This window comes from Chlorocebus sabaeus, chromosome 24 (genome assembly GCF_047675955.1).
Source record: "Chlorocebus sabaeus isolate Y175 chromosome 24, mChlSab1.0.hap1, whole genome shotgun sequence".
Classification (NCBI taxonomy): Eukaryota; Metazoa; Chordata; class Mammalia; order Primates; family Cercopithecidae; genus Chlorocebus; species Chlorocebus sabaeus.
In genome coordinates, this window is record NC_132927.1 from 38,366,818 (window position 1) to 38,390,439 (window position 23,622).

General features: G+C 38.2%; 1 protein-coding gene across 5 annotated transcripts in view; it reads left to right on the top strand.

The window, feature by feature from the left end:
• SYT16 (synaptotagmin 16) overlaps positions 1–23,622 on the top strand; it is a 309,807-nt gene that overhangs the window by 157,435 nt on the left and 128,750 nt on the right. For all 5 annotated transcript variants that reach the window (XM_037984089.2, XM_037984087.2, XM_007986910.3 and 2 more), the window contains exon 2: positions 1,979–2,158. Coding sequence is in view for 2 of the 5 variants with exons in the window: in XM_037984090.2 (XP_037840018.1) it covers positions 1,979–2,158 (180 nt within the window). In the remaining 3 variants the exon portion in view is untranslated. The remainder of the gene's footprint in view (positions 1–1,978; positions 2,159–23,622) is intronic.

Consider the following 23,622-nt stretch of genomic DNA (forward strand, 5'->3'; position numbering starts at 1 on the left):
AGAGGCTGAGGCATGAGAATCGCTTAAATTTGGGAGGCAGAGGTTGTAGTGAGCCAAGATTGTGCCATTGCACTCTAGCCTGTGTGATGGAGTAAGGCTCTGTCTCAGAAAAAAAAAATGGTGATGAGTGTAGAAAACACTTTGAAGATGGTTGATTGTGGAAAGAAGAAGATAAAGGGGTGTGGTTGAAGAGCATGTGGTAGTGAGGAGGGAATTTTAAAGGATGGGAGACACCTGGTGCATTTCTCATGCAAATGAGAAAGACAGAGCATCCACAAGGGAGAGTGGCTGACAACACAGAAGTGAAAGGCAAAAAGCTAGAGAGGGGAGGAGGATGGGATCCAGAGCTCAGACTGAGTACAAAGCAGCTGATACATCCCATATTTGATCATTCCTAGATATTTTAGTAGCTCTGGAAAGTTGGTGATGAGAAAGATGGTTTACTCCTGTTTAAGGACTCTGTCAAGTGCCACACTGATTACTTTCCTTGTGTTACCTCTGTTAACCTTTGATGTAGCTGTGTTTATTTTCTCCTTTTATAGTTTAGCTCACTGAAGCACAAAGAGGTTAAATAATTTGTGGAAGGCCACACAGATAGTAAGTGGTAGTGTCATTTCAACCAAGCACTGTGACTGCTGATCCCTTGCCTATAACTACTACTACAATGTACTGCTTCTGAAGGGAGGGGGCATAATCAATATGCACATACTTTATTTTTCATGGTGTGTGTTGGTTTTGATAGCAGGCACTGTTATTATTTTGCAGACTATAAAGTTATTATCTTGCCTGCTATTTTTGTTTTGTTTTGTTCGTTCTTATATTGGCTTGCCACTAGGTTGAATCAGTAAGGCAGTATCATTTATTTCTTTATCTTTTCAAGGTGTTGGGATTGGTTTGATTCATCTTTTCTCTATTTATCTGGATAGTAAGGTTAGGTGAGTATTATCCCTTCATATTATTAAGGCTTTGTGTTATTTGTATTATTACATCATATATTAAACCTGCCCAATGATTAAAGCTGCTCTTAGGAGATTCATTTTCATAAGCATATTCACGTATACCCAATTCCCTTGAATCATTCTTAATGACATTTGTTCTGTAATCTAACCCTTTATACAAGTTAATTTCTGGATGTCTTTACTGAATGTTACTAAGGCTCAAATGTCACTTCCTTAGAGGATTCTTTCCTAAATCCCAAACTAGCTCCTCTTGTCTCTCTGTTATATATGCTCATAGCTGAATGCAATGGCTGGGACTCTTTGAGGCGTACTGACCTTAGCCAGGTCAGTTAAAGGGCCGAGTTTTTCGATACTGAGGAGGAGGAGGAGGAGGGGAAGGAGGAAATGCAATTTCATCTTCCAAAATTCTAAAATATTAGCAGTCAAAACTATAATTTGAATTTCTTATATGGATGGCATGAATTATTAATTTTCTTATTGCTGTTGATAACCATGATCAAATTGCACAGTTGGATTTGCAAAATGTATCCAGGAAATGACTTTTCCTCCAATTGCCAATATTGATGGAAATATCTCTCTGAAAATTTGTCTCAAGTGATGATTGTGTAAGCTTTAGGCAGCTGCATTTTTGGAGACTTGCTTTTATAACACTGGTCCACCATGTCCAGCTAAACCCATTTGATTGAACTCTCTCTTTATTGTGTGCTTGAAGTTGAATATTGGGCTGAGGACAGGAGCAAGAAGAGTTGTACTCCAGGTAGAAGAAACTACACATTCAAAGGTATAGATGTCTCTCATCTAAGGAGCCAGCATCGCAGGATGTACTGGCCAACAGTCCTTTTCCTTTCCCCTGTACACAGTCTTGGGGGATGTCAGCCAGAGTCAGGATTTGTAGAGTATTTGTCATTTCTCGTTAACAAAAGTAAAGATTCTGAATAGCATTGATCATAATTTGTTAGAACGGAAACTTAGGTCACTCTCATTGTGATAATATTTTTTTCTTTGTGTTCTCTCGCCAGTCACTCCTGAAGCCATTGGCTTCTTGTCTGCTGTTGGGGTCTTTATTGTTCTTCTGGCCGTCCTCTTCCTCTTCATCAACAAGAAACTGTGTTTCGAAACGATAGGAGGCCTTCCTTTCCTGGAGCATCGAGGGAAAAGAAAGCAATCTAAAGACAAGACTGGTATTCGCAAGGGGCTGGGTAAGCATTACGCTTCAGATTCTCCTGGGCTTGGCAACTTGCTGTGGTGTGGGTCAGGGTGGACATGATGAATTGACTTTACTAAAGAATACATTATCTTTATGAAAGTAATGTTCTCCTTAGAGTTCGAGGAGCAGATGGGAAGAGGCTCTGACCACCACTTCCCATTTTCTTAGCTCTTTAGAAGTCTCTGTTGAGTTTTCCTCTGATGAATGCTTGAAGAAAAAATATGTGTTCTGTTTGACAAGAGCTTTAATGCGTTTTAGTCTCATGATGTTAGAACGATGTTGACATTTCACTTGTTAGGTGTTTTTGAGATTTTTCAGTGCTCAGGACCGTGTCTCACCTTGTATGGCAATGGTCACTTTTCCAAAGGGAGATTTTTACTCTTTAAGCTCACTGAGTATACTGTGTCATTTACTCACTGCCTTCAATTTGATGAGGGAAAAATAACACACTTAAAGAAATAACTGGCTTCCTGCTCTTAAAGGACATACTCAATTTTCAATTGCTGAAGCATAGAACTTTGCAATACAGGATGTTCTCACAGAGGGATGGTTATCACACAGATGTGGGACATTTAAAGAGAGTACTCTTACCTTACAGATAATAACTTTGCTGTTTTTTTTATCAGTCTGATTATTACTCTCCTTTTCCATACCCCACAAGGTATGGGGCATGATGTACCTGGTCAAGGAGCAACCTTACATTTTTTTCGAGTGAAGGGAAGGTCTTGAGGAGAGTACCCTCCAGGTATCCTACGTTCTTGGTGTGTTCTAAGTATGCCTGGATCAAGGGGAATATTTGGCTTACTGATATGGCAGCTTTTGTAGCCATGGATAGTTCAGCTTTTTTGCCTTGTTATAAGAAAGGCATAATGTAGGAATAAAGGCATTTATCTATTGCTTATAACAAATTATCCCAAAACTTAGTAACTTAAAACAATAAAAATTCATTGTCTAACAGTTCTTGAAGTTCAGAAATTGAGGAGTGGCTTAGCTGGGTTATTCTAGATCAGGGTCTGTTGTAAGGCTGCAGTTAGAATGTCATCTGAAGGTTTCAGTTAGAATGTCATCTGAAGGCTGCAGTTAGAATGTCATCTGAAGGCTTCAGTTAGAATGTCATTTGAAGGCTGGACTGTGACTGTCAGAGTCCCCTCTGGGATGGCAAAAGGCCTCAGATCAGATCCACGTGGAACCCTCCACAAGGCTTCTTGAGTGCTTTATGATGTGGCAGCTGGCTTTCCCTGGAGTGAGAGATCCATAAGAAAGCAAGGAGGAGCCAACGCTCTTTTTATGCCCTAGCATAGGAAGTCTTACAATGTCACTTTTATCACATTGTGTTTGTTCACTGAGCACAGCTCAAGCTCAAAGTTTGGGAAATTCAGTTCTACTTTTTGAGGGGAAGAGTATCAAAGAGTGTGAAGACATATTTTTAAATCTCTATGTGAGATAATAATAATGAGAGAGGTGTAAATTGCAGATTTGGCAATTGCTTTGGCATTCCTGCGTTGCAGTGGCCTTATTTTTTGAACTTCCCATGGGACATATGACTTATTCTGAAAATAGAATGGAATATTTTAAATAGAGCTTGCCATGCAAAAGCTGGGACTTATGAATGATTTAGACACTACTGTCCCAGCTGGGACATAGGTGAGTGAGATGAACAGATGTCTGTTTGGCCATGGGTTGGTATGAAGGTAGGATTCATCATGATTCTGTTTCTCTCCCTTCAGCAGCTGGCTGTCACTCATTATGTGACCTTGGCAAATTATGGAACCATTACGAACTTCAGTTTCCTTGTTTGCATATTGGGATTATCAGTACGTCTCTCATAGGGTCAACCTAGATTAAATTAATTAATTCTGTAGAGACACCAGCATAGTGCCTATAGCAATGCAACAGCAATAGCAAGTCACAGTGATGGCTGCTAGGAATGACATTACACATTCATGAATTGTATTCATTACTTAAATTGGTAGGTTAAAGTTGGTGATGTTTTCTCCTTTGCAAACTATAATGGGTATGAGGAACTGAAGTTAGAACTATTTAAAATATTTCCTTTTTGTCTTGTTTGACATTTTATCTGAATATTTTAGAGACAATTATGAATTATACTTGCAAATAAGTTGAGGTTTTAAGAATGTTGAAACAATAACAATAAAGCATGAACAAAAGCTGTTCGCTCAGGAAACACTGAAAAATACATGTCTCAAATTCAGAGTGGGGTCATGTAAAGGGAGCTTTAAAAATAGTTTCTTCAGGAGCATCCCCAAATTATAATGTCTAAAAAGCAAACACCTTCACTTTGACATTTCTCCTTTTATAAGTTTAATTATTGTTATCAAAAGTCTTTGAAAAACATGCTTCTACCCCAGATTGTGTCTAACCTTTGATATTTGCCTTAATTATCCTCAGAGTACTGATTTCTCGGTGAAGTTGGGATGTTCTTAACATATTTTGACAAACATAAAGAAGGAAGGCAGGCAGCCTGGTGTGGTGGGAAGAAGCCCAGTACAGACAGACAGAGCTTAGTTTTGCCACTAATTGGCCATGATATTTTGGGAAACTCAACTTCACCTCTCTGAGCCTTAAGTCCTCATTTGCAGATTGATGAGTCTGGACTAGGCTTCTCCCATTCTCATTCTGTGATTCTGTTTGGTTCTTCGGGTTACCATAGCAACTTCTTCTCTAGCTTTCAGTCTATGAATGGAAGAGAACTAATAAAAATGAGACCATCCTACTCTTAGATTAAACCATATGAGATTGCCATTTTTGTTGATCAAAAAATGATAGAATATCAGAAACTGAATGAATCATTTTAATCTAATATATGTGATGTTCTGAAGAATAAAATAATTCTTTTCGATTATGTGGTAACACCAGAGAGGCAAGAGTGGATGTTTATTTTCCAAACCTACTATGCAAAATGATTTGCTTGACAAAAATTCCTTGCTTTCCTTTAGGCTATATATATTTTAAAGTTTAAAGAATTTACAGACATCATTTTGCCTGGATTTAGGCAAGGGGACAAAGAAACTGGAATGGTGTTTTCCTAATAACATAGGTAATAGTAATAATAATAATACAGGTAATGATCATTGGTAACTATCGTTTATTTAGCAATTACTATTATCAAATATTTTACATGCATTGTTATTCTAAGTATTTTACATGCATTATTTGATTTCTTTATGTAACGTTCTTGTGTTGTTCATTGACAATGATTGCTTTGGGGGAAGGATGAATATCAGTTGGAACAAAAAAGCCAATATTCAGATTTGAGATAAAAAATTGATTAAAAATAAAAATTTCACAGTGAGATAATAGTTTTTAACAGAAGCCCAGCTTTGAGAGAAGAGGGGGAGAGAGGGAGAATATTTTTGTTGTTTTGTTTTGTTTGCTGTCCCCCCGCAAAAAAACCTTTATATTCCAAAAGCAAAATTTAGGAGTTGGTACAAAGAGCTTCATTTTAAGAGGCACAATATAGAAAGCATAGACAATGTAACATGAGGGCATTTCTTCCCAGGCAGGCAAGGGAAGAAGAATGCCCTTCCTCTTCTGGAAAGGGCAGACCATGACTTGAAAAGGTGAAAGGAAAGAGGTTTGGAGACCATGAAATGTTTCCTGGACTAGACCCTGAGAAGGAGGACAGATGTGGGACCCAGTCAGGCCAGTTGTGATAAGAAGGTTGGAATTCAGCACGCCCCACGAAGAGTTGGAAAGGAGAGTGCCGCGTGCTTCTTTTTGGAATTGTGGCAGGAGACTGCCTCACTGGTGTCCCATGTAGGCCTGGGGGGCTGTGGTGGGGCAAATATACTGGTGGTGCTGGAGGGAGAGAGAACTTGACAAGATGCCGCTGCTACAGTTCCTCTGGTGAGCAGGAGAACACTTGCTTTGGAAATTTCTGCCTGACCCTGGCGGTGGGAGCAGGGGCAAAGAAGATAGCAGAGGAATGAGTCAATGTGCCTGCCGGCAGTTATTGCAGTTTGCCATGAGGTGGGCCTGTATTGGAGGCTGGAGGATGAACAGTCCAAGACCTTTTGTAGTCAGAGCTGGCTTCATGGGCATGGAACTGCACAACTGCCCAAAGCCTACACTTAGAAGGGCCCCTGTGCTTGGCTTAGTGATGATGTGCTGTTGCAGTCTTGAGATTCTTAGTGATTTTCAAGGGCCCTGCATTTTCATTTTGCACTGAGTCTTGCAAATTATATAGCTTGTGCTGCCTAGGGTCATCACCAAGAGGTACTCCTGCTATGGAATGCTGTAAGGCAGAGGTTGGATTCTCCTGGAGTCAGCAGGAGCCAGCAGGAACAGCACATCATGTTAAATAAACTCACACCAATGCCCAGAGGTTCCCTGCTGTAAGAGAACATGAAAGTGGGAGTGGAAATCCCAAAGACTGATACTTTATCCAAAATGAAATTGACTGAGTTACTTTGAGTGGCAAGTTTAAGTTTAGTTTCTCAACACTGAGCATGGGAAGGTAGAGGATTCTCCAGAGAAAGATAAGAGCACTGAGTAAGTAAGGAAACAGGTTTTGTACATTGTGGCAAAGCTGGTGCTTAGCTGGAGCTCAGAAGGATGGTTGCTAAAATGTGACAATTTATCCCCACCAGCTGGTAGAAAGACCCAACTAGCTGGTTCCTGCACAAGATTACCCTCTCCTCTCTACCTGCAACTAAACAGCTACCTTCTGAGTCAGCAGGGGCTTCTGACCTGCCCCAGTAGCTGTGGCCAGATTCTTTTTGCTTGGGCCATAATGACTGCTGTTATCAAATACTTTTCATTTTATTTCTGCATTTAGGTGAGAGCATGTTTAGGTACAGGTGCTCCTCCACCAAATATTTTTCATTTTATTTCTGCATTTAGGTGAGAGTATGTTCAAGTACAGGTGCTCCTCCACTTACAATGGGGTTAATTACAGATAAACTCATCATAAATCGAGAATTTTAGATAAAGACAAAAAAACATATGTTAAACCAGTGTAAGTTGGGGACCATCTGTGCACTTTCCCACTCACAATTCAACAAACAGGTGCTAGTATCATCTCCATTTTATAGATGAGAAAACCGAGGTGAGAGAGATGAATTCTTCTTTTTTTTTTTTTCCCAAGCTATTAAGTGGCAAGGCTGGGACTCAGACTAAACATCGCCTGACCCCAGTGGCCAACATCTTAATTGCCACATGTATCAGTCCATTTTCATACTGCTATAAGGAACTGCCTGAGACTCGGTAATTTATAAAGAAAAAAGGTTTAATTGACTCACAAATCAGCATGACTGGAGAGGCCTCAGTAAACTTAATCATGGTGGAAGGTGAAGGGGAGGCAGGAGTCTTCTTCACAAGGCAGCTGGAAGGAGAGGTGCTAAGTGAAGGGGGAAGACTGCCTTATAAAACCATCAGGTATTGTGAGAGCTCACTCACTATCATGAGAACAGCATGAGAGAAACCATCCCCATGATTCAATTACCTCCACCTAGTTTCCTTCTTGACATGTGGGGATTATGAGGATCCTATTTGGTTCTTAGGGTTACAATAACAATTTGTCCTCTAGCTCTGAGGATTACAATTCAAGATGAGGTTTGGGTGGGGACACAAAGCCTAACCATATCATTCTGCCCCTGGTTCCCCCAAGATCTCATGTCTCTCTCACATTTCAAACCAATAATGCCTTCCCAACAGTCCCCCAAAGTCTTAACTCATTTCAGCATTAACTCAAAAGTCCAAGTCCAAAGTCTCATCTGAGACAAGGCAAATCCCTTTCACCTATGAGCCTGTAAAATCAAAAGTAAGTTAGTTACTTCCTAGATACAGTGCAGATACAGGCATTGGGTAAATACACCCATTCCAAATGGGAGAAATTGACCAAAACAGAAGGACTACAGGCCCCATGCAGGTCCAAAATTCAGTGGGGCAGTCAAATCTTAAAGCTCTGAAATGATTTCCTTTGAATCCATAGCTCACATCTAGGTCAGGCTGATGCAAGAGGTGGGTTCCCATGGTCTTTGGCAGCTCTGTCCCTGTGGCTCTGCAGGGTACAGTCCTCCTCCTGGTTACTTTCATGGGCTGGCATTGAGTGGCTGTGGCTTTTCTAGGCACACAGTGCAAGCTGTTGGTGGATCTCCCATTCTTGGGTCTGGAGGACAGGGGCCCTCTTCTTGCAGATTATTAAGTAGTGCCCCAGTGGAGACCCTGTGTGGGGGCTTCCACCCCACATTTCCCTTTCTCATTTCTGGAGTAGAGGTTCTCCATGAGGGCTCAGCTCCTGTGGCAAACTTCTGCCTGGACATCCACACATTTTCATACATCCTCTGAAATCTAGGCAGAGATTCCCAAACTTCAATTCTTGACTTCTGTGCACCCACAGACCCAACACATGAAAGGTACCAAGACTTGGGGCTTGTACCCTCTGAAGCAATACCCTGAGCTGTATGTTGGCCCCTTTTAACCATGACTGGGATGCAGGGCACCAACTCCCATGACTGTACAAAACAGCAAGGCCCTGGGCCTGTCCCACAAAACATTTTGTCCTCTTAGGCCTCCAAGCCTGTGATGGGAAGTGCTGCCATGAGGACCTCTGACATGCCCTGGAGACATTTTCCCCATTGTCTTGGTGATTTACATTTGACTTGCTATTACTTCTACAAATTTCTGCAGCCAGCTTGAATTTCTGCCCAGAAAATTTTTTAAAATTTTCTTTCTATTGCATAGTCAGGATGCAAATTTTCCAAACTTATGCTCTGCTTCCCTTTTAAACGTAAGTTTTAAATTCAGATAATTTCTCTCAAGTTCAAAGTCCCATAGATCTCTAAGACCCTAGGGCAGGGGCAAAAGGCTGCTAGTCTCTTTGCTAAAGCATAGCAAGAGTGGCCTTTGCTCCAGTTTCCAGGAAGTTCCTCATCTCCATCTGAGATCACCTCAGCCTGGATTTCGTTGTCCACATCATTATTAGCATTTTGGTCAAAGCCATTCAACAAGTCTCTAGGAAGCTCCAAATTTTCTCACATCTTACTGTCTTCTTCTAAACTCTCCAAACTGTTCTGACCTCTGCCTGTTACCCAGTTCCGAAGTTGCTTCCACATTTTCAAGTATCTTTATAGCAGTACCCCACTCTTGGCAGTACCAATTTACTGTAATAGTCAATTTTCATACTGCTGTAAAGGACTGGCTGAAACTGGGTAATTTATAAATGAAAGAGGTTTAACTGACTCAGTTCAGCATAGCTGGAGAGATCTCAGGAAACTTAATCATAGCAGAAGGAGAGGGGGAGGCAGGCACCTTCTTTACAAGGCAGCAGGAAGAAGTGCCAAGCAAAGGGGGGATAGCTCCTTAGGAAACCATCATATTTCATGATACTCACTCACTATCATGAGAACAGCATGGGGGAAACCACCCCCATGTTTCAGTTACCTCCACCTGGTTTCTGCCTTGACACGTGGGGATTACAGGGATTATGACAATTACAATTCAAGATGAGATTTGGGTGGGGACACAAAGCCTTACCATTATCACCCCAATTTTCTGCCCATCTAATCTTCCCAACTTAATCCACTGCTTCATACCTTTGAAGTAAACTTCTGGGATGAGAAAAATCAGAGAATGGAGGATTTGGGGGGTGTATTAGTTTCCTATGGCTGCCATAACAAATAGCTACAAACTTATTGTCTTAAAACAACATAAATTGTTTTTGCACAATTCTGGAGACCCATATTCTGAAATCAAGGTGTCAGCAGGGCCACAATCCCTGGAGACTCTAGGGAGAATCTGTTTCATGCCTTGCTCCTAGCTCCTTGTGGCTGCCAGCCATCCTTGGCATTCTTTGGCTTGTGGCTGCATCATTCCAATCTCTGCCTCTGTCTTCACATCACCTTCTTCTCTGTGTCATTAGTCACTGGAGTTAATCAAGGAATCTAGTCTCATCCCAAGATTCTTCATTTAATAACATGTGCAATGAAAGACTCTTTTTTTTTTTTTTTTTCCAAATAATATAACATGCATAGATTCCAGGGATTAGGACATGGATATATCTTTGGGGAGCTACCATTTGGCCCACTATAACAGGAGAAGAAGGTGGAAGCCCCACTTGGCAGTGGTTTCCAATCTTTTCAAATAGGTTGATGAAAATTGGAGGCAAGATTCTCTTTTCTCAATTTTCCTCTAGCACTGGTATTCCACACTCCCCAACTGGGGTTATAATGATTCTTACAAAGAAAGACATAACAAAAGCTTGTCAGACACTTATGATATAGATTGTAATTAGCAGTCAGGGTATTTTCTAACTGTAACCTCAGTTGAACTACACAGGATCTCAATTCTGGGAAGCTTTTAAAAACTACCAGTGTGAGGCTCACTGCAAATTAATTACATCACAACAGAGAGTGGCAGGGCAAACTTATAGCTTTAAAAAGAATGCCAGGTGATTTAAAGGTGTGGCCAGGTGGAGAACCATTGATGAAAAGGGATAGGCTTATTGTTAAGTTCCCCTTTTAAGTCAGGAATGGAAGTGCTTGAGCAGAGTGTTAACACTGGACCAGTGCCCCTTTGCTGCTGCTCACACAAAGTATCCATCTGGCGGTTTCTCCACCTGGTTCCCTCTCTCACTGCTTCAGTCCACCTTGTGAGCAAACAAGGTTTTTCCTTCATGATGCTTTCCTCCTGACTGCCCCATATATATTGTGACACTACCAGCAGTTGACTTCTGCACAGGGAATAAAACATAGTTATTTAGGAAATTTGTCTACTCTATAAGATTATTCAAGTTTGTCAAATTATAACCAACTTTAATTTAAATTCAAGATTTCGAGACTTTTAGAAGTTTTTGGTGAATTTGGCCAAACAGAAGAGTCTGGCTGTCCCATCTCTGTATCTTTCCGTATCCTCTTAATGATTTGGATAACGTTCTGTTTTCCTTTTATACCCATATAAGGAAGAATAATGACAAATTTTGTAAAATGGTGTGAATCAGGATCTGAAACAGATGTAAAAATAAAAATAGATAGTATAGTAGCTTGATATAGGGATGTAGCAGTGGTCTTATTATTATCATTATTTTTGGCTCCTTGAGATGGAGAGGAACATTTAGCCATGTGCTCATCTTATAGTTGTAAATAACCATCGTCAGCTTCTTCATACTTCATATTTAGTATGATTGATGAATTAGGCAGAGAAAGGCATTTTTCAGGATAATGTAAAATCAGCACAATCCATAGTCTTCTTTCCTGGGGCATTTTGTTGCCTTCTTTAGCAATGAATTTTCTTTTACCTATACCCAGAGTCTAGGTTCCTTCACCTGCAGGTCTGTGCAGTGGCTTCCTTTTAGGGATGTCCTACTCAGATGAATCTTAAATGAATCAAATATCTTGGAATAAAGAAAAGGACATATTCCCCTCCTTTTCTTTTTAATTAGATGATTAAAAATAAATTCTGGCCAGGCTCAGTGACTCATGCCTATAATGCCAGCACTTTGGGAGGCCAAGGTGGGTGGATCACAAGGTCAAGAGATTGAGACCATCCTGGCCAACATGGTGAAACCCCGTCTCCACTAAAAATGCAAAAATTAGCTGGACGTGGTGGCATGCATCTGTAGTCCCTGCTACGCGGGAGGCTAAGGCAGGAGAATTGCTTGAACCCGGAGGCAGAGGTTGCCGTGAGTCGAGATTGCGCCACTGCACTCCAGCCTGGTGACAGAGTGAGACTCTGTCTCAAAAAGAAAAAAAAAATTCCACTGGGATACCTTTTGACAGTCTATAGAATTGCACAATAAGTTTTAGAATTGAGTTTTCAATCCCTAATTGTTTTAGAATTAAGGATTGAATGCTCTTTAGAAAAGTGATATCTTCTACATTCCCCAAGCCCTCCACTTTTGTAGTTTTTTGTCCTGAAATAATAGGATACTTAAAATGTCCCCTTTATACTTATTGTGTCACCCTTCTCCACTGGGACATACATAAAACAAAACCCAACTGGAAGGGTGGTCCCTAGTGTGGGAAGGACACTTGTGAGTAATATAAGTTACAAGGTATTTTTTCTTCTGATTTTAATATCTTAATTTGCATAGAATATACATTTCTCTCACTATGGGTTACATTATACTGCACTGTGAAATTGCTGTTTTTGTAGGTGAGAAGTTTCATATGGTTCAACCTAATATATGATATTAAACATTTGAAAATTGAGGAACTGTAAGTTTATTTGAACATTAGGACAAGCCTTGATATATCTCATTGCAGTGTGTAGTTACTGGTTTTGGTTACTTGATTAAGGCACAAATAATTGAGAATTGATATTAATCTTATATTTTGCTTTTAAAAATATATAGGCTTATAATAATTCAGATGGGCCCATCACCTGCTTGGTGGGTGCAAATTCTAAAATACTCAGGTGAGAGATTACTGGTTTGAGAATATTTATTCATCCATTCAACATTATTCATTGTGAATCTGTGTCATGCCACACATTGTGCTAAGTGCTGGAAACAAAATGGTGAAAAAGAGAGATGTAGTTCCTACTCTTTTGGAAATTACATGCTTTTGATGAAGACAGGGAAACACAAAACCAAAAATAAAGAGGCAAATAAATAAAGTAATTATGGATTGTTATAAACATGGTAGGGGCTTAACAAAAGACTAATTGACAGGACAGGGAGATGTACTTTAGATAGGACTGAGATCATCTTGCTCTTTGCTGGGCAGACAAACTGAAAATTCTGTGATGGCTATAGGGAGCTCTATTAGGGAGAGTTTTTCCAGAGAAACAGTATCAACATTGTGTGTGTGTGTGTGTGTGTGTGTTTGTGGTTGTGTTTAGAGAGAGAGAGAAAGAGATTTTAAGGAATTAGCTTACATGATCATGGAAGCTGGCAAGTGTAAAATCTGCAAGTTGAGCTGATAGACTGGAGATCTAAGCAACAGCTAATTTTGCACTTCCAGTCTGAAGACTGTCTGCTGCACAATTCCTTCTTGCTTGTGGGAGGTCAGTTTTTGTACCACTAAGGACTTCAGTGAATTGGATGAGGCCCACCCACATTATGGAGGTCTATCTGCTTTGCATAGAGGTCACTGAATTAATTATTAATCTCATCTACAATAATATTCTCACAGAAACATCCAGACTAACAATTGACCAAATATATGGGCGCCATGGCTTAGCCATACGGATGCATAAAATTAACCATCATAGGATCTTACCTTCCATCCATCTGTATTTGTGTTTTGTTTCCTTCAGTATATTATGGTGGGGAGGTTGGGAAAAGAAAATCTTCATTAAAAAACTTATTATGGAAACGTTCAAACATACAAGAAAGTAGAGAGAAAAGTCATATAATGAACCCCATATGTCCATCACACAGCTTCAACAGTTATTAACAAAGACAATTCATTTCCAAATGATACCCTCTTGTCTCCATTTTCTTGTTTCCCTGGCTCAGAGAACATCCCTTTAAAATCTCCATCCTGTATTATTTGTTTTCTTGCAACTTAGACACGGGTTATTGTCCCCTGCCTGAGAATTTGACCCAGCAAATGAACATGTTACACAGCCAGCTGATTGCTGGAGATGGAGGCATTAGATTCGAGGTTGGGAGGGAACTAGAAGTCATTTGACAGATCTGCGCACATTTACAGTTGGAATATGAGCAGCCCTACTTTCTGAGTTATTTACATAAGGGTGCATGGTGAGTTTCCTTAGAAACAGATTCTTCTTGGGGCATTTGAGCTTCCTCTGTGATGCTAGGATGGTAATAAAAACAAATCTGAAGCTCTCTTTAAGTATGAATTGCTGTGGAAATGTTTAACACCTAAGTTTGAGAGCTCCCTAAACACACATCACTATTTCAAAAGCTGCAGAAGATTTCCCTCATGCTTTTTCACTTTACCAATGACTGTGTAACATATGGGTGTATATATATATATTTAACATATATAGTTCTGAGTCTTATTTTTAGTAGAAGCTCTGGAGCCAGTCTATGTTTGAAATAGTCACAGCATGGAATTTTATGACTGAGAATTCTAGACAGCCCTCAGTAAACCTTGGTAGTCCACATAGACGCACTCAGTAAATGCTTTTTTCTTGGTTGATAGAAGTTCTTCCTTCAGTCCTGCAGCATGGGTGTATTAGTCCGTTTTCACACTGTTGATAAAGATATACCTGAGACTCTGGGTAATTTATAAAGAAAAAGAAGTTTAATGAACTCACAGTTTCACGTGACTGGGGAGGCCTCACAATCATGGCAAAAGGTGAAAGGTATGTCTTACGTGGCAGCAGGTAAGATAGAGAGAATGAGAGCCAAGTCAAAGGGATTTCCCCTTATAAAACCATCAGATCTTGTGAGACTTATTCACTACCAGAAGAACAGTATGGGGGAAACTACCCCCAAGATTCAGTTATCTTCCACCAGGTGCCTCCCATAACACATGGGAATTATGGGAGCTACAGTTCAAGAAGAGATTTGGGTGGGGACATAGCCGGACCATATCAATGGGTCTCCAGGATGATCTCAGGCAGCCTGAAATGTACATCTTTTTGCTGGAGACAGTGAAACTATCTCCCCCTACTTTATGGGAAGTTTTGAAGGATTTTTGATGTAGTGGAGATAAATATGTCATTTTCAATTATAGATGAAGACATTTTTTGTAAGTTTGAAGTTTGTGTGCTTGTCTGCACATGCTAAAGACTGGCATCATTAACAACAGCTGTTCTCTCGATGGCATCTTCCAGAGAAATCTCCAAGATATATCCTGTCTGGAGGATACCATAGGTGGTAAAAGTTACATTTGTCAGAGGAATATTGGGGTTTTATGCTTCTCTTGTCAGCAAGACCCTAATGCTTATTCCACTTTAAAGAGATATATGCCTTAAATTAAAATCATAATTAGTTGATGGGTGGGAAGCAAGGAAAAGAGATTTTTGTGTTGTTTGGGTAGAATAAATTAGTAGAGGTGACTGTTTCTGCATTGAAGTGGGTGTCTATGAGTTTATATGCTTAACTAGCTATTAGAGTAATCAGTTTTAAACCAGTTATTGGAGTAATAGGTTTACAATTTCATTACTTTCCTTAGCCTGACAGATTAAAGTAAAAGAAAGAGCATGTCTGTGTTTATATACTTCCATTAAAAATATATGTTTTCCTCTAAAGCCTACTTGAGGAGCAAATACCTTATTCATAAAAGCTCTCATAATAATGGCAAGCTTGTGTTATTTCAGACTCTTTGATTGAAGTTTAATGAAAAGATGACAGGTATTATTTGAAGTGTGTGAATTTAGAAATTTGAAAAACATTTTGAATCTTATTTTCTTATAGTTTTTCTTCTCTGGATCTCCTAAACAGTTCTTGATACTTTTGAACAAATAATTTCAGTTTTTTTTTTGTTTTTGTTTTTAGAGATAGGATCTTTCTATGTCATCCAGGCTAGAGTGCAGTTGTATGATCATAGCTCACTGTCATCTCAACTTACTGGGCTCAAGCAATCCTTCAGCCTCAGTTTCCTAAGTAGCTTGGACTTCAGTGGCAAGCTACCACACCAAGTTAATTTTTCTATTTTTTCTAGAGATGGGGGTCTCACTATGTTGCCTAGGCTGGTCTCAAATTCCTGGCCTCAAGGAGTTCTCCCACCTTGGCCATTCAAAGTCTGAGGATAATAGGTGTGAGCTACTGCTCCTGGCTTAATGTCAGCTTTATTGAATGAAATTGCTATGTGATTAAAAACTGCTTATCTTTTTTGTTTTTCCCCAGTGAGCATTGACTACAGAGTGGTAATTTATAGTTGCCATTCCACAAAAGTGCAGAACATTTGATGGGAACAGGGTGATGAAGAGAACCTACATTTAGGGCATTAACCCTTTGAATATTTCTTTTCAAAATTATCTTGAAGCAAAATCCAAATTATGGCATTACAAGACATTATAGAAAGTATGGTGAAGCTTTCAATGTTTTACCTTGACTGTTTAACAGAAAGGTTTTTTAAAGATTTGCGTTTGATCTTCCCAAATCCCTCCATCCCCCTTCTGTCCCTAAACAATTAATGCCTATTAAAGCTACACTCAGTGCTTCTTTAGTCTGTGTTGGAAAGATGTCAGAGTCCTGTTAAATTTTTATTTTTCCTACTGTTTGTTTTTGTGGTTAAAGACCTAACTGGTATTAATTTTAATAACATTTTAGGCCAAGAATTCCATTTAGAATTTCTCCAAAGAAGCTGAAATGAATCAAGTGTGTTTTTTTCTTTGGGACTGTGCTTAGAAATGGAAGCCAATGTGAAATGTCATTTTCATATCAGTTGGAAGATTTTTCATTCCATTAGCTGCTCTATTGCAGGACTCATATTTATATTAAAATTCTTTTTGGCATGAAATTTTAGTATTTTGTTATCAGAAAGTAGAATCTTATTCACTATGGGTGATGGTAGTAAGTCTTAGTTGAATGTGAACTGAGCTATGCTAACAGAAGACTACAAGGTATTTGCTATTCCTCAGTAAGCAAGATTCCACGTCTTTTAGTAAGAAATTGGAAGGATTCAAGGAGAAAGAGGAGGAAAAAGCAACAGACAGGCATTGTTGGCTTAAAATAGAAAATAACTAGCATTTTGGTTTAACTGAATAGATACAATCTGTATAACTATATATAATGCTATAAAATAGGTCACACATGTATGTAGAATTAGTTAAGAACATTTGGCTCCACTATCATGCTTAGAAAACAGTGCTTCCCAGTTCTTATGTGAAATTCCCTGCCAGTAGAAAGGGAAATGTAAAAGGAGTGTTTTCAAATATTCTTGGATTGGGGTCACTTTGGCTTGGTAGACCTGAGAGACATCATGTACCACTCACGTAACCTACTTATGTTTGCAACCACAAAGATCCCATTAAGGCTGCTGTTTTTGATGGAGTCCCAAGAGGACCTGATTATTAATGTTTGCCAGACACAGAAGCATTCACAATGTCATATTATTAGCATTACTATTCTAGCAGCCCAGTCATCAAGGACCCCAGGAGACCTCATTTTGCTAACCACTAATGAAGAAGATAAAATGTGTAGCAATAGTCACTTCAGTAATGAACAATTTTACTACCTGTTTAGTTTGCAGCTTGTGTAAACAAATGAGAAAATATAAGGAAAATATCAAACAGTTGTTAGCATTGATTTAGATAGGGACTTTCAATTTATGAATGCTGATGTGTTCATTCATTGGAGGGGGCCAGTATAAATTAGGATGTCAGGCTGTGTCCTAGGATCTAGAAGAAATATTTGCAATGAATTAGTAATTTGTGATGGAGTGGTTTTCTGCCTATCAATAAAACTTCCATCAGATGAAAGATTTATATTTTCTCATCCCAGAGTGGGGACCAGATTAAAACCTGTTGTGTAATTGTTGGTTGTAGGGTATCTTTCAGAAACAGACCAATTTCAGCAATCTGTGCTCTTTATAGAAGTGACACTGGGAAATAGAGATCCTTTTAAGATTCTGAAAAAGGTATAAAGATGATCTCCAGGAAAAACCTCATTCATTAGACATTTTGCAAATAGTTTAAAATTTATAAAAACCATCCCTAGATTTTATAGGAGGTTAACCTCCTGATTAAGCAGATCTAATTTATGGAGGCCAGTCTCAATTGAGTTCAGATTGATTTGATATAAATATTTCTTGAGTGACTTCTATGTGCTCGATATGGCTGCTAGATGCTAGAATTTGTGATTTGTTTATATCATAGTTATGTTTGAAACAAAATGAATTATATGTGTATTGGCTACCAACAGTAGTAACAAGACCAGTGGAGGTGGCTAAGGGGAGCTCCCCAAGATCCTGCTTTAGAATGTTATTTTCAGAGAACATTGACAACTTACCAAGTGTAATTCTATCATTTGCAGGTGAAGAAATGGAAGCCCATGATATTAAACATATTTTTTGAGTTCATAAATAGTACAAAGGTGGAACTGGCTCATGGTGCCTGATACCTATTTTAATGTCATTCCACTGTCTCTCTTAATCTCTTAATGAAAAAAAAAGTAATTATAAGGTAAACAGACACCTGATTATTATTGTTATTTATTATTAAGTTGTTTAACCAGCTATAGATTTTTAAAAATAGAAAATACAGAAGTAAGCTTTAGCTTTGCTCCAATCAAAAGACTAATAAATACCAAATTTATGATGTCTGAATGAATACAATTTATAGACATTCTCATTCTGATGGTGAATACTGGATATTTTTTCTTGAAATGTAAAGGATTGAATATTGTTATTAGAACAGGTACTTTCATAGATTTGAATTTGGGAAAATATATTGAGGCCCTAATTGAAAATCTAGTTTTTAAAATATTAAATCGTTTAAAATGATAAACATAAAATACTGTAGAAACATGTAAAATGTGTTAAAAATGTTAACTGAAAGAAGCAATATGTAATATTTGTGTATGTTTATATATGTGGAGCTATGTATTCAAATATTCAAAGATATTGATGGCCTATTCTATGGTAGTCAGTTACTCTGCTTGATACCGACAGCATGGCAAAGACAACAATTAACCTACTCCCTGATCTCATAGAACTTCTTGTGTAGTGAGAAAGACAGATATTAAAAAGAAATAATTTTATAAGTCATCAATAAGCTACAATTATAATAAGTGTTAATAAGAAATAAGAGGTGTTATGAGAGAATATTTCAGTGACATCATTTAGTATGGATTATGGCGGGGGGAAAACATTGTGAAAAGTGAAGTGTAACGTGGGACCTGAAAAGAGATGGATGGGCACTGTCAGGGTCGGGATCCTGGAGGGAGAAGAGCTTTCTCAGCCTGTGAGAGGAGCCTGGTGAAGTCAGCAACTAAAAGGAGGAGGTGAGATGCCCCAGCATAGAGAGCAAATAGTGCTTAAAGACAAGATGGAGCCAACCAGGCATGGCCTTCTGAGTCCTGTGAATTTTGAACTTTGTCATAAGTGTAATGGGAAGCCATTTTAAACACTGAATGACGTGATCAAATATGCATCTTAGAAAAATCACAAAGTTTATTTTGTGGAAATGGGGTAGGAGTGAAAGCAACGGGGTCATTTAAGAGGCTGTTGAAGTGGTTCAGTTGGGAAATAATGGTGACTTGGACTCAAGTATTACCTGTTTAGGTGGCAGAAGGCCATAGAGTTCAGAGTTACTTAGATGAAAGAATGGGTAGGCCTTGGTAATAAATTCTGAAGGAGAAAGAGTTGTCAAAGGTAATTATTAGTTTTCTATATAACCTGATGATAACTGTGCAAATTACAAGGAAAACGATAGAAGAAATGTGCAAAAATAATTGGAGTTGTGTGGAAGTGGAGGGATTGTGAATGATTTTTTTTTCCTTTTTTTTTTTAACCAAATTTTTATAAGGCTAATATTACTTTTATAATTAGTGAAAAAAAAAACTTTAACAAACACTGAATGATTGCTGATATTTAGAATATTTTTAAATCTATCTTAAGAGGGTTACAGTGACCTTAGTTCCATCAGTTTTGACCTACTTTTGAGCCTAGTGCCTTTTCAAGTGATACAAATGATGTTTCCATCTGTGCTTTGGGGACAAAAATGAGTAATCTGGTATATCTTATAGTCTGGAAGTAATTCTTATTAATTGTGTCTGCATTTTGCCTTCTTCAATTTTATTACATTACCTCCTAATTATGTTGCTTCATACTGTGGATGTTATTTGAGATTTTAGAATCTCCTCTACTGGGGGCCAGTAGATGTGCGCCGATGGCCCTGGAGCACAGATGCCGTTTTGGAAAAGGTCTGTAGTGATTGCTTTAGACTGGATGATGATAAGATTCTTCCTCATTTTGGTTGGGGTTTTAAAAGGGCAAGTGTAGTTAAATAGAATTCATTCTTTTTTCATAAAAATTTTATTATATGTGTATCTGAAAATGGATTTCTGTACAAGAGGAGTGATAGTCTCTTTAAAAATACTGTGTCATTAAAGCCATGTTAAATAGTCCCTCTGGAGATACTGAAGACCTTATGTGTTTATATAACCACTGAGTATTTGCAGAACATGTTTAAATCTCTGCCTTGGATATAATAAATACTCAAGAATACTCAATGGGCTTATGAAATCTAAGGAATACTTACAATGTGCTATTGCTATAATGTTATAAACCTTGAGCAATGTAAAACTTTTATTGAGCCAGTCCTAGTTCATTTGAGATCATCATGCTCCAAAGCTATTTGTTGGGTAGAGTTGAAAAATACATTTAAATTTAACCCTTACTTGACTTAAGCATAAGTTTATAATCTTTTTAAACTTCATTATGCTTATTTTTAAAAGTAACTGTGACATTTTGCATTTTTTAAAGTGTTCCATCAGTGAAACAGGCAACTGTGGTGTACTAGAAACGGAATAAACTTTAGAGCTAGACAAACCTGGATTTGAACCCCATGCTTGCCACTTAGGAAAATCACTTTACCTTTTTTATTTCTAATTTCTTTACTATCTAATTGCAATTTTAAAAAAATATTTGGAGTAATGGTTAAAGTAAGAATTTGGAATTCAACAAAGGAGGATGGAAATACAAGTTCCACCTGTGTTATAGATACCAGTTCCACCTGTGTTATAGATATAAACCTAGGGCAAGTCACTTACCCTTTCTGAGCCTCAGTTTTTTCAACTGTAAAATGGGAAGGCCAATGTTTTCCACAAAGAGTTTTTATTCATGTAAGTTGTCAAAAAGCATTGTGTACTATATAGTGTTTGGAAAATGCTTGATATATTGATAGTACCATTTTTTCCCCATGGTATTAACTCATTAGGGAAAGATGATAAGAGTTTAATATATTTTTACCTTTTGAAATATCATGAATTTGGGATTAATATTGAATACCTGATGTTGAGTGCCTGTTAATACTGGGCTCTGTTATAGGTGCTTAAACATTGTCTATGTAATCCCAGCACTTTGGGAGGCTGAGGCGGGCGGATCACCTGAGGTCAGGAGTTTGAGACCAGCCTGGCCAACATGGCAAAACCCCGTCTCTACTAAAAATACAAAAATTAGCCGGGTGTGGTGGTGGGCGCCTGTAATCCCAGCTACTTGGGAGACTGAGGGGGCAGAATTGCTTGAACCTGGAAGGTGGTGGTTGCAATGGGCCGAGATCATGCCACTGCACTGCGACAGAGTGAGACTCCACCTCAAAAACAAATAAACAACAAAAACAACAACAAAAAACAACCAACCAACAAAAAATATTGTCTAATTTGATTTCCATGGTGAGTTGCAAGACAGGGAGTAGTGATTTTCCTGAGATCCTATTAGGATCTCATCCTCCTAGATGAGAACATTTAGATGCACTCACTAGTATGATTTGCCTTGTGCTATGGAGCAAGTGAGAAGCAGACCCAAGACAGTCTTATTTTGTGTGATTCTAAAGCTATTAATATGTCTTTCCTTTATATTGTCTCATTTTTCTGTGTCTAACAATTAAAATATATTTTGATTATAGGGCAGCTTCACTTTTCATTTTATATTAACTGCCTCCCTGATGTTCAGTGTAAAAAGGCCTATTGGATTGCTCATGCTCCGGCAGTGACAATATGGCTGTACTGTATCCATATTGTTACCATAAAGAGTCCTCCGTAGTCCCTTTTTATATTTGTTGAGATGCCAACATTTAGAACACATTTTGGACAAATGCTGTAGAAGATACTTCATTTCAATGACACATATTCCAACCCACATAAGAAATTTGCTCTTAATGGAAAACACCTGTAGACTCCTCTGACTCATATTAAGGATGAATTGCAGCCTACTTTATAGTTCTTATTTTGACTCCATGCATTATTCATCTTCCTAAGCTTTCTTATTTATACCAGGTCTATGCAAAATGTCTTTCTCCAAAAGGCATCATAATTGTCATAAAAATAATTAGCTTTATGACTATTCTAGTAAGTCAATAATAAATAACCAATGTTTTATAGGTGACACAAGAAAGTTAACTGACAGCTATGAGAAGACACTTGAAATAAACCCATGGTTCTTGACTTTTACTTGTGACTGACCTATGAGTGTTGGTGAAGAATGAGAAGAGTGTATTTTTCCAAGTGATTTCTCCTTCAAAAAATGATGAACATCAGCACACTTCAGTAGATGAACTTGTATAAAATTTTGATTTGATGTTGGGTTACCTGGGGACCGTATTATTGGAAACATGTTCTTGTCTCTCAGAATGTGTCTGACTGTCTCCAGGAGTTAGTTGATAATCCTTTGAAAATCACACAGGCATACAGGCTTCCACTTTAGCTTTCACCAAAATAACATAGATTTTTAAGGCATAGCTTCTAGAATCTGGTATTTCTTCTTAGGTCATAGCTGTCCCCCCACCCTGCAAGCAACACCATCAGATAGAAAATGGGATTGGAAAGATTTAACAGCCCGTCAAGGACTATGAGCATTGTTATTCTGGGATGGAATACCTCTTTGCTGTTCACAGTTAGCTTTGGTGAGAACAATCAAAATGTTTGATAAAACATATGGCTCAAGAATTTGATAGTTTTTCTTTCTACAGAAACACAACTCTTTAATATTTACTGCTTTGTCATTTCCTATGTACAAAATGATCTTAATTAAAATAGAATTCTAATTAAACCAAGATTTTTAAAAAGTAGCCTTTAAGAATATATTTATTTATGGCTTTTAAAAATCTTTATCAGTTGCTACTAATTCTTTCTTAGATTGCCAGTTTATTCTGAGTACTTCAATACTTTGTAAATCTTCCCAGGTCTTGTTTGTGATAGAAGCTTGTATGTTAAACATGCGTGCGCGTGCACACACACACACACACACACAATCTTTTTTGTTGTCTCATTTTATACTTCCATAATAATGAGATATCATGAACCATTTCAATTGTAATAATGAGTCTTCTCAGATATGACAAGACCTTAAATGTATTTTTCCTTCTAATCCAGGGAACTGGATATTTTGTCTATTTTGTGTGTGTGTGTTTTCTAAAACACCAGAAGCCACTTTATCTTCTCGTTAGCTGTAAGAAAGCCACCAAAGAAGCAGCATACAGTATATATCTGGCATTATTATCCTTGGTGTGCCCTACCAATGAAGTTGAAATATACCTAAGCCACAAAGCTATCTCCATGGTTACCCTGCCAGTGCTGGGCCTCTTTGGTTTTAAACTGATTTAGTATAAAACGAAAGGTCTCTGGTGTTGCTAACTAGGTAGTTTTTCAGATTCTAGCTGCAGATTTCCTTCCTTTTTGAGTACTTTAGAATATAACAACTGGACACTCTTTTATATAAAGACTGAGAATTTACTTCTTTCCAATTATTCTAAGATCATCTAACAATGGTTATTGACAAAAAAAAGTACAGAACTATTCCATGAAAAGGCACCTTGCTTCTGTTTGTATCCGGCCTCAATATTACAATATTCTGTGGTACGCAATGGCAAATTCTTGGGTTTCAGAGCAGAATGGAAGTGTTAGAAGTCATCTAGTGC